This window comes from Abramis brama, assembly GCF_963993115.1.
Source record: "Abramis brama genome assembly, chromosome: 11".
NCBI classification, from domain to species: domain Eukaryota; kingdom Metazoa; phylum Chordata; class Actinopteri; order Cypriniformes; family Leuciscidae; genus Abramis; species Abramis brama.
In genome coordinates this window covers 11,127,066-11,139,338 of record NC_139973.1, presented here as the reverse complement: position 1 = coordinate 11,139,338, position 12,273 = coordinate 11,127,066, and the positions used below count along the sequence as shown (strand labels likewise).

The 12,273-nt window shown below is 35.9% G+C and overlaps 2 protein-coding genes across 3 annotated transcripts; both read right to left on the bottom strand.

Moving 5' to 3' along the window:
• Positions 1-1,918: 1,918 nt before the first annotated feature.
• chchd4b (coiled-coil-helix-coiled-coil-helix domain containing 4b) lies at positions 1,919-5,175 on the bottom strand. Of its 2 annotated transcripts, none has more exons than XM_084127872.1 (4): positions 4,891-5,175; positions 4,170-4,268; positions 4,013-4,045; positions 1,919-2,701 (listed from the first exon to the last, which is right to left on the bottom strand). In XM_084127872.1, exons 1-4 carry the CDS (start codon positions 4,910-4,912, stop codon positions 2,409-2,411), a joined length of 447 nt encoding a protein of 148 aa, XP_083983998.1. In that variant the 5' UTR covers positions 4,913-5,175; the 3' UTR covers positions 1,919-2,408. The 2 variants fall into 2 exon arrangements, with proteins under 2 accessions (XP_083983998.1, XP_083983999.1); XM_084127873.1 differs by having other exon boundaries at positions 4,864-5,144.
• Positions 5,176-5,630: 455 nt separating this feature from the next.
• Positions 5,631-11,982, bottom strand: sec61a1a (SEC61 translocon subunit alpha 1a). Its single transcript, XM_084127864.1, has 12 exons — positions 11,797-11,982; positions 10,821-10,888; positions 10,653-10,718; positions 10,444-10,522; positions 9,656-9,787; positions 9,432-9,541; positions 9,144-9,297; positions 8,901-9,061; positions 7,500-7,697; positions 7,134-7,325; positions 6,966-7,042; positions 5,631-6,874 (listed from the first exon to the last, which is right to left on the bottom strand). The coding sequence occupies exons 1-12, from the start codon at positions 11,801-11,803 to the stop codon at positions 6,688-6,690; spliced, it is 1,431 nt and encodes a 476-aa protein (XP_083983990.1). The 5' UTR covers positions 11,804-11,982; the 3' UTR covers positions 5,631-6,687.
• Positions 11,983-12,273: the final 291 nt, after the last annotated feature.

The window sequence follows — 12,273 nt, the reverse complement described above, 5'->3', positions numbered from 1 at the left end:
CTAAAGAAACTCTTAAGCCCCTTAAAAGTCCTCGTCCGTGCTCCTAACAATTTTGACCTTAAGACGCTTTCTGAATTACTTTTTTCTTTACTAGGAGTTTTTCTTTAATTTTAAGAGTAAACGCCCACATTTCTAAGAATTTTCTTAGAATTTTGTCACTAGGAGCTACTCTTTGCATTAAGATTCTTTATGAATACGGGCCCAGAAACACACAGCCAGGGCAACTAAGGAGTGGCTCCGTAAGAAGCATCCTAGCCAGTCTCCAGACCTGGGCCCGTATCCCTAAAGATTCTGAGAATCCTCTCAGAGAGCTCCTAACTTAACCTAAAAATTCCTTGCCAGGAGTTTTAGCTTAGAAGTGATTCCAGAACATTTTCAGTGAACTCTGAGCAAGGAATGGATGGAAAATCCTATCTTAGTGAGGAGGTGTGGTTGACCCCGTTGCCAGGTATGAGTCATCATTTCAAAAGCCGTGATTGGTTGATCCTACAAGTTTGATGAAAATGAACTTTTGGTGATAATGAGCAAAGGATGTACCCTCAAATCAATAAACATAATTATACACTCTAATCTTATGCAGACTGTAATTGTAAATAATATTTCACATTCAAGAAAATATCTGGAAAATGAATAGTAAGCTGTAGGGGTTATAGCCTAACATTATAATCTAAAATATGTGAAAACTTAAGCTCATTACAGCCTGTTCAAATAATGATTCATGTCTTATTTGCTCATATTAATATCCTAGCTGGCATATTTTGTAATTTCACTCCCATATGGACCCCATTGAAAACAAGATGGCCTATCTCAAGGGGCTGTCCTTAATGTAGTAGAAATTGCAACGTTACAACTCAGTGTGGTCTTAACAAGGGTAACACGGCTCAGCTTTTATCAATGTCTGTGATTGCTGGCTGGTCTATTTATGAAGGCTTGTTAACAAATATCCTACAAACACAGAAAATGGAGAAAAAAAGGAACTCCTAAGCCACTAAAAGTCCTCTTCCCTGCTCTTAGCAGATCTCGCCTTAGGAGCCCTTTTAAGTGCTAGGAATCTTGAGGAATAGCTTTTATATTAACTGGGATTTTCGTGTCACTTTTAGGGGAAATTCTAAGAAAACGTCATGACTCCGAGAATTTTCTTAGAATTTGGTGGCTAGGAGCCACTTTTTGCACAAAAATTCTTTAGGGATACGGGCCCTGAACCCAATAGAAAATCTTTGGAGGGAGCTGAAAGTCCGTATTGCCCAGCGACAACCCCGAAACCTGAAGGATCTGGAGAAGGTCTGTATGGAGGAGTGGGCCAAAATCCCTGCTGCAGTGTGTGCAAACCTGGTCAAGAACTACAGGAAACGTATGATCTCTGTAATTGCAAACGAAGGTTTCTGTATCAAATATTAAGTTCTGCTTTTCTGATGTATCAAATACTTATGTCATGCAATAAAATGCAAATTAATTACTTAAAAATCATACAATGTGATTTTCTGGATTTTTGTTTTAGATTCCATCACTCACAGTTGAAGAGTACCTATGATAAAAATTACAGACTTCTACATGCTTTGTAAGTGGGAAAACCTGCAAAATCGGCAGTGTATCAAATACTTGTTCTCCCCACTGTATGTCAGTAGATACTTGTCTGACAGAATTTGCTAGAACGCTTAAAGGGATAGTTCACCCAAAAAAAAAAAAGTACTGTTATCATTTACTCACCCTCATGTCATTCCAAACCTGTATGTCTCTCCTTACTCTGTCTTGTGGAATACAAGCAATGTTTTGAGTGCCATCTTTTTCATGTAATCTCAAACTTTTGCACCCACTATGAATGTTGATTCATAAACTTTTCTTTATATTACTGATACAATTTGTCTAAAGAAGCACAAACAGTTATATACATTTATTCTTTAATGGGCAAACTATATAATTGATGTGTCTATAATCTTTAATCAAAATATGATTTCACATTGTACACACAAACACTTGTAATCTCAAGCACCATGTTTGACACTGTCTCGGTAGATTTAAAATCACACTTTCACACATAATGCGTGTCAATATGTAACAAAGTTACACTTGGATTAAGATGTTTGTTGGAACAAAATAGAACACAAAAATGAAAAAGGACAATAAATAATGTATCCAAAGGATGGATTTATAAATATGAGGATGTTGTTTCCCAGAACACACAAAAAAAGTTTTTCAAACGTTTTTTTTCTTTTTTTTTCTCAATATCAGGATGTCATTTAACCTAATCATAAAACGTTTAGAAAAATATATATAATCCATGTAATGTGTCTACATTTAAGTAAACATTGTCTTCATCTCCCTTTTAATGTCTCATCTTAAAACAGATAAATATATTTTAGTAAAAAATAATATGTGGAATATGAGATGGAGCTTGGATCTCTACAGTTTTAAGTAGCTATGGGCAACTGTGAAGGCAGAGGGCCAGACTCTTCACTTGTGCTGAAGTCAGAGATAGAAGGGGAATCTTTTTGCTCTGAGTCTGGCCCAGGATTTGCAGTTTGAAGATCATCTTCCTGAGGGAACAGTTCAGGATGTTGACGAAAACACTCCTGCATGCTATTGAACTGCTCCAGACAGTCCGAGCCCTTCAACTCTTCTTGACTTAAGTGGAAGCAGGTGAATGCCGTCTTAAACTGCTCTCCACATACTCCACTTGCCATCCCACCTAAACACGGACAATTAGGGTTGCCAACCGTTCCGTATAATACGGAATCGTTCCGTATTTGACACATAAAAGTCTTGTTCCGTATTGAACTGATACGGAACGCACTTTGTTCCGTATTTTTGAGAATCAATTCAGTGCAGTGAAAAAAAAACCCCGACGGTGCGGTGCGGTAGATACTAATTTCTCCCCCGGATTGTCTATGATCAGTGTAGCATTTTTAACATCTTGGAACATCATCAGAGAATGCCCTTTTAATTGGTCGTTTCAGTCATTGTGAGTCACGTATCGTAGCAACGATGACGACAAGTGACAACAGCGGGAAATGTAAAAATGACTACCTCCGAGCAGCCGACAAAAAAGAAAAGAACACAAAAATATAGAATTGAATGGAAAAATTACTGCCCGTGGCTGGAATGCGTGAGGGACAATGAATACACGGCCGAGCGATGTCAAGGTTCCTTGTCCGTCAGACGTCTCCAGCTGATATGGTAGGCTATGTAATTTTAAAACTCAAATTAGTTCATAAGAAAGTGATTATATTAAAAGAGATAGTACAGGTTTAGCCTAACATTGTAAAGAAATCAAAAAAGTACACATGGAAAAAATAGCTGCACAATGTGCTTAGTCTGGAGGTTTATTTATTTCTGTGAGATTTTCCATGTGCATACATAGCACTACAGGTGTTGTATTGCTTGAATGCAGTATTTGAGTGCAATATTTTCGATTTTCTTTATTAGCTTTTTTATTTATGTTTTTATATTATTGTTTTGCACTGGAAAGAAAGTTAACTATAATGGAAGTATAATTATATAAATATATTTGCACTACACCTCCTTAAAATGTTGTCTAATTATTATTTTATATTTATATTTTAATATATTTTATATTTTTTTGCACTGGAAAGAACATTCTAGAAGTCTAATTCTATTGAATAAGTTTGCACAAGGGTACAGAAATTTTGAATGTTAGATGTTGTATTTGTTTAAGTTAAAAATAAAATGTATTATAAACTAAACAAATCCATGGTTCATTGTTGGCAAAATGATCATGATAGGCTTTATATTTCACATCTAACTTATGTGGTTCAGTCTTGTATATTGATTAGGCCTACTTTGCTATTCTATAGGCCTATAAGTTGTATTATAATATGCAACAATGTATTAAATATATTTATCTAAATATATCAGTTAGTTTCCACAATATTCACCAGAAGTCATCATTTCAGGAGTTATTTTTTTAAAAATTATTCCTTGGGGGGCGTGTCACGGGGGCGTGTCCCCCCGTTCCTTATTTTCATTTCAGAGAGTTGGCAACCCTACGGACAATCCCAGTTTATCTCACCACTCGGCAAGATGAGACCTGAATACACAGAGATAGTGAGGTAGATATGAAGTTACAAAGTTATACAGCTTTAAACTGAATCTGAAGAAGGAAGTATTTCTTTCTATCGATATATATAATTAGCAGATTAACTAACTCTCACCTTTTTCTTCATTGTCCTCATTTGCATCATCCTCAACCAGTTCCACAGTGCTAGGAACTTCATGCTCTTCCTTGGTAACAAATATGACTTGGTCCTTCCCTGTAAAGAGTTCATGAAGACAATTAATAGTTAGTTAGTAAATAAGTAATATATAATATATATTTAAAAAGAAAACCTGTCCCTTTATTTCATATCACTGGTGTTAATAATTGTATTCATTTGTTAAAAAAATAAAAAATAAAATAAAGTTGTGGTAAAACTACTTCCAAGGTCAACATTCAGATTTACACAGTGATTTCCCCATCACACTAAATTTTCTTACAGTTAATTTTTGTTACACTGTGTAATGTAATGTTATTTCTGTCTAAAAAATATTATTGTGGCGTGGACAATGATGCTTTTCCTAGAATAGGTGCCTTTTTAGAACATTTTCAGTTAATCTATTCGTCACTGACAGGGAATACAACCCTTGATTCTTGAAATAAAATACTAGAAATAAAAATCATCATATAATAATAAATCGTATTTTAGTGTGGCATCAGTGAGGTGAAAATACAATAATCACACTCGTCACGTTATTATGAGAAGGTCCTCCTCGCTATCACTCGTCTTATGGCCAAATCATATTTCACAGACATTACTGAAACTCAACGAGTAAACGGACAACAGAAAAACAGAAGAAAAAATAACGCACACATTTCAGGAATTTACTCTGTATTACCTTCCCCGTTGATTGCAGTCATTTTTTTTTTACGAATAATTTGTAAAGGAAATTTAGCAGAAATAATGCAGTGCTTGCGCAGATTTTACGGCGCTTTGTTATCAATATATTGCGGTATCAAAGAGCCCGGATCACCAGCAACGATCAACCGCTGTCTATCCCAAAGACTTGAAAGAGACTTTGATCTATCCGTCCTCCTGTCAATCTTTCCCCGCATGCCGCTTTCACGCCAGGTAGGTCGCCCAGGAGGACGTGAACTGAACCGAAAAACATGACGTCATATACAGTAGACGAGGGCCCCACATTTTTGCCTCTCAGAATGCCTGTAAAAAAAAAAAAGAATAACCCTATTCTATTGAGTGCGCGTTTTTGGAAAGCATTTTACTTTACTATAATTGTTGCGAAACTTAAAAGGAGCCTATGAAACGAACAGTACTCTTAAATATGAATAAACAACATAAGTCACAAACACAAACTCTGAACATCCCATCAGCTTTTGCCAAAATTTCAGAAAAGGAAAACGCCATAAACCATATTATACTCTAGTTCCTAAAACATGGCAATTCTCTTTCAGTTAAACATAACTAACACAATGCAGAGGGCTTGTGAGGTACTTTAGACATTTTACAGAAACCTGCATAATTAAAAAATTTATTTCAAATGCCAAAAGAAATAATCTGAGCCATGTTTAATCATTAAAGGTGTATTTAGCCATTCTCACAGTCACAAATGAAACAATCTTATCTCCCAAAAAAATGAGTTTTTATTGAGAATGATCAGTCTTTGCTGAATATATTTGTTCGGAACATTTCTTTTTACATAGTCAGAAAAAAAAGAAAAAGGGTCTATTTTACATGGTTGCGCACTGCATTAAATGTCATATACAGACACCCAATGATACAGTAAAAAGGGCTTAATTTAGAAAGTATACAGACTTTAGGTGTAACCAGTTCTGTCTGCCAATGAAGCTCTCACTGATGTGTTCTGTACAAAAGGATTCCAGCTTAATTGTGTACACACACACACACAAAATACCACACTATTGGTGCCGCATTGTATTGCATTTCCTCGGTTGTGATGCGGCCGTGTTTAGAATTGACAAGCTATTCTGCTGACTGGAAACCAGGGACCTCTGTTTGGTTCTCAGACCTCTAGCTATTACTAAACCATCACAATTTCTATGATTAAATATTGTATGAGCCTTACACTAAACAAAAGCTATTATGGACAAAGAAAAAAAAAAAGCCTGTTAGCTTCACATATAAGATTGATATGACTGACAAACTGAGACATAACAGAAACTGTTATGTGTGTGTGTGTGTGTGTGTGCGTGTGCGTGTACAAAATTGGCAGTGTTGAGTAAATCACTCACCAAGCATTAGCAATACTTTCTGGAAAATCCTTTTACCAGGCATAACTAGGTTCAGACAGGAAATAAAGCAATTGGTGAATGAAGGGATTCATGGAGACGGAGGAAGGACAGACTGATGAAAAGGGAAAATTCCTGAATATTCCTAGTCAGAGCTCACAGAGTCCATCTTTAATGTCCCATCACTGAAGTTCAGCTTCATCACTGAATTTTAGAAACATTTTGCCACTTCTGACAAATAGGAGAACAAACTTGGCCTGAACTAGAGGCTAAGAACACGTTCTCCCAAGACGGCACTCGTGACAGACCATTTTTAACGCTCAAATCACACCAAAAAAAAAAGAAAACACAACAATGATCATAAAAATAATAAAAGTGTTTTACAAGGTGTCAGCAAGTATGTGTGTGTGATTTGTCAGTGTCCTTGTTTAGAAGAGTAACGCTCCCATGCTGCCGACTTCACTCTGTTCCTTAACAAATATCTCAAAGTACTGATAGATGATGGTAACGGCCAATAGGATTCCTGTTCCAGAGCCGATGGCACCCAGGAAGTCAGCCATTACTGAAAGGCCTCCGATACACAGTCCACCAAATGCTGCCGCTGTGGGGATGTACCTGAATAACAGAAAGAGAAAGCGTGAATGAAGGTCCTGATAATCAAGTATTTACAATCTAAGCTTACAGAGCAAGTGTGTTTGCAGCTCACCTGTTGAGTTCATGAACCATGGAGGTCTCTCTGTGTCCCCTCATTACCATCTGCTGTTCTTTCAGCTGCTTGGCCACCTAAAACACACACACACACACACCACCATTACAACTTCATACCAAAAAATCAGATAAAGTGTTGATAAATGAACAAGAGCTGGTGACTCACATCTTTGGCAGATGATCCAGAAACTTCAATCCAGGTCTTAGAAAAGAAGGCACAGGATCCCAACATGAATACAATGTAGATCACTGCATGGACTGGGTCATCAAGCACAGAACCAAACGACTCCGGAGGAGACAGAAAGTAACACAGACCACCCACAGGGTAGGCTCGAGCCGGACCGCCAGATGATGTATCCTACAACAAAAAATAGATATGCTTTAAGGAAGGTTTTCTTTTCTATATCCAACTTGTTTTCAGACTGTTTCCTATAAACATGCTCTGGATATCCAATATAAATATAGTGTCAAGTTCAATACATGGTACACAAAAAAACAAACAAACAAAAAAACAAACATTGGTGACACTTACAGACCAAGTTCCCAGGAGGTTGACCAGAAAGTTCCCGCTGAAGCGGGTGGAGAGCATCTGAGAGATGACGTAAAGGTTCGAAACCAGAGCAGACTGCAGGATGATGGGAATGTTGGAGGTGTAGAACAGCTTGATGGGATATGTGTTGTACTGGCCACGGTAACGTGCAGACTTGATGGGCAGGTCGACTCTGAAGCCCTGTACAAAACGATTTTTTATTTTCAATTCTAAAGTACTTCAGGGGCATGATTGTGTTTATGTACAATATTGCCAAAGCATTATACAAAACAATTAATGACAAGAAATATACAATATTAAATTAACAGAAACCAATACAATTGCTAAAGGTGCCAAGTTACAAATAAATAAATAAATATATAAATATATATATAAATATATATATATATATATATATATATATATATATATATATAAAAATGTTTATCAAGAAATTCTGAACACAAAAACATGTACATGTATAGTCTTATTATATTCATCAAGTAGTTGATTCTGAGGGTGTGCAGCTGAAGAATTAATTTTGCTGCCATTTAGGGATGTACGATATAGCTAAAAAATCTATCACAACATAATGTTTTATATCGTTCGGTTACTTCGGTATCAATAATTATTGACATTTATTTATTTATCCAAATTATTAAGGCAAACAACAAATTATATTAGTTTTAGCAGTCAAAAACAAAATGTAAACAAAAAAATCTTCTTTATGTCTTATATTAAGATAAAAAAGTAAGTGTTAAAGAAACTCTTGAACTTAAAATGTTACAAAATGTGTGCAATGTAAAAGTGTAAACGTAGAACAATCAAGGCAAACTTCAAGGTAGATAAACATCTGTTATAGGTAGGGGTGTAACGGTTCACAATTCTCGGTTCGGTTTGATAGGACACAGTGGTGTCACGGTTCAGTGCGTTTTCGATACAGCAAAAAGAAAGACTCCAAATCAAAATTATTAATTATTTATTAAAACTAGAAATTATTTTTAAATAAGTGAGAGTTTTCCTACATCTTGAAACTTTTAGTTTTGTAAATGGGGGTAATCTTTGAAGGATGAACAAATAATGTTTTGGTAATCACATTAAAAATAACATTTAAATATGATAATATTTGAGTTTTGAAGTGCTGGAAAAACACGTTCAGCTTTCATTACGTTTGTCATTTTGATGTTGGGCAACGTTGTGGTGGTCGGCGCCAGCGATGCGCTTGCATTTTAATGAAAATATCAAGCGCTATATCGAACATTTTTATATCGTTACCGACAATGGTGTACCGTCGATAAATACCGATACCGTTTTATCGCCCAGCCCTAGCTCGATTATTAAATAAAAGTCTTGCATGTTATGGCTCCAATTAATTTGCAATAAAACAATATAACAAAAACTGACCTGGAAGTATATGACAACGGCAAAGACGAAGACGGTAGAGATGAGGTTCATGAGGTTGGGCAGGTTCTGTCTGTAGAAGGCCTCTCTCAGAGCCCGTACTTTATCAGTACGAGTGGCCAACAGGTGGAACAGAGCAATAATGGCTCCTTCAAACTCAGTACCTGAATATGCACAAATGGAATTCAGTCTACATCGCCAAAGAATGGTTTAAAACAAGATGCAGTGTCCTGAACTCATACATACCTCTGCCTGTGTTGACTGTGGTTGGGCTGAATGCCTTCCATACGATCGTCTCGCAGATGTTTGTGGCGATGAAGAGAGAGATACCAGAGCCCAAACCGTAACCTTTCTGCAGCAACTCATCCAGCAGCAGCACGATCAGACCAGCCACAAACAACTACAGGAAGAGTACACAGATTTAATTAAGTCTTATATTAATTTACAAACTCTAATTACAAGCCCAAGAAACGCCTCTCCATATGACAAATAAAATTCACATCATTTTGTGCGTATTTGAGCATGCTTTTTTACCTGAATGATGATCAGCAGACAGATGCCAGCACCCATCTCTGAAGGGTCTCCATACATTCCAGTCATGACGTACACAATAGCCTGGCCAATGGTGATGATCATACCAAACACTGAAAAAACATTAAAATAATTGCCATTACCATTATTATAATAACTGTAATCCATAACTCCATAATATTTAACTATTTAAATGCAAAACACTAAAAAATAATACAAAATCTCACGTTTCTGAGCTCCATTGAAGAGCGCTCTGTCTTTAGGCGTATCTCCGACCTCAATGATTTTAGCTCCAGCCAGCAGCTGCATGATCAGACCAGAGGTCACAATGGGTGAGATACCCAACTCCATCAGAGTACCTGAAAAACACGGTCATTAATAAAACGGACAACCCCAAATACATAACATCATGAGAACACCACAGAACCAACTAAACATATATTCTATTCACAAATTATAGGTAATCATTGAGCATAGATGAAAATTGACTAAACTGCTTTTACTCAAACTTGGTAAAAGTTATTCAGTTTGGGCTCAATAAGATTTTAAATGATTTTGAAATAATTATTTTATGATTCTATTCCTGTGATGCAAAGATACATTTTCAGCATCATTACTTCAGTGTCACATGATCCTTCAGAAATCATTCTAATATGCTGATTTGGGCTTTAAGAAACATTTCTTATTATCAATGCTGAAAACAGTTGTGGGGATTAATAATATTGTGGAAAACATGCTTAATTTTTTTCAGGATTGTTTGAAGAACTGAAAATTCAAAGAACAGCATTTATTTCAATTAGAAATCTTCTGTAACAAATGTATTTGCTAAAAAATTAGATCAATTTAATGGATAAAAGTATTAATTTCTCTTTTGAACAGCAGTGTATATTACATGCTTGAATAAACTAGCTATGAATATGACTATTAGGTGGTAGTGTAGACCAATAATATCAATGGTGAATTGAACACTGCAAACCATAAAATCATAATCTTGCATGTACAGAAACAGACTTACCTCTGTTGGAGGCCAAGATGACTCTCATCCAGTAGAATGGATCTGCTGAATCTGAAGACATGATCCCAAACAGCGGGATCTGAGAGATAGAGAAAAACAGTACATTAAACAAGCTCCTAACTTTTTTTTTTACACTGAACATATCAGGAGCACTTAAGCATTAGCAAGTACTTAAGTGCATTTTTCATACATTGAGAAATCAAACTTACCTGGCAGCAAACAAGAAAGATGAACAATGTGATGGCAGTCCATAGCACCTTTTCTCTGAACTGGATCTGATAGACAAGCATAAGTATGGGTTTAAAATGCAGGTTTTTACATGTGTAATTAATCAATTTAAAAAATCCATATAATATTTGTGGTGTACAATGTCATACCTTTCTTTCTGGTTTCTGGATTTCTGGCAAAACCGCACAGAACGGTTTTATTACCTCTAAGAACTTAACTAGAAATGGAAGAACAAGAGAAATGTTACACAAAGCATTGATTTGGTGCCATAAAATTAAACAAATTACAATTTTATTAAATGCAACTTAACATCCACTGAACCATATTCCAACATTACATATTAACACCCCATTATGAGGCGAAAATTGTTTATAGTGAGATTAACGAAAACTGACGAAAAGACCTTCTTCCCAAAGGACAACAGTAGGGAGATGCTGTCCAATCTAAAGCGTCGTCATCATTAAACTGACAGGCTAAACTCACAGTTTCGACATTTTATACAATAATACTTTTAAGTACGTTACAACAAACCTAATAACACAACGATTTACGCATTACACTCTGAATCTGTGTAATGCGTATTAATGAAGTGCCAATTAATTATCAAGTTAAACACAATTAGATTAAATTAACCAGCCTATTTGCTGGACTGGGTAATATCTGACCGCTTCCCTCTGGTCTGGCAATCCAACTAAACTCTAAACAAGTTGGTATGCCAATATTAGTCGTTAAACGTCTTTTAATTATATATATTTGAAGGTGTCCTTTACAATTCTGTAGGAATACAAAGCCATGCAGATGTGTAAAGAAAGTAGCTAACAGGCTAACACTAGCTGCCTGCTACCATTCAATCACCAGAAAAGCAATATAAAATGTTAATTCACATACGAATCACAAATAAAACATAGAGGAACTGAGAAACATTTTACTTGCAGTAAAAGATAGATCTAAATAAATATGAAAAAGTACACGAATCTGATACCATTCTTTCAGGTCCCAAATCAAAGAAAGCTGTCTGGCTAGCATGCTAATAATGCTAACAGAACTCGAGTGTGTTATAACAGCAGAAGTACATTAATTAACTCTATTAAACATACGAGAAACACTTCAAAACCATCTACTCACTCCCCATGGTGACGGTTCCCTGAAATCACGGTCACTATCTGGAGTCCCAGCGAGCTGTAAACGGATAGTACAGCCCTGCCGGTGCGCTTCGCCGCCCGGGTAAGAGAGAAAGACAGAAGCGAGAGAGCTCAAGGGAGGAGAGCGCTTTAGAGACACGTCAACACTACACAGACTCTACTACACGTCAGATGTACAGCGAGTTGATCTTCTGTTTCACGTCGTGTGATTTGATCAAACGGCCGCTGTGTGTCTCTTTGTAGAAGAATTTCACTTCGATTTTTTATTTTATTTTTATATGTAGGGCTACAAAGAAAAGAAAATATTATAATTTTAAAAGTTAACTTAGCTAACTGTTCAAGTGGTTAGATTAGTGTTTGTTTTCATTTTGTGTAAATTAATTTAATTTAATTGAGTTACGTTTAAATAGATTGTATTATTTAAATAATTAGTATATCATTAAGAATAAATATTGTTATG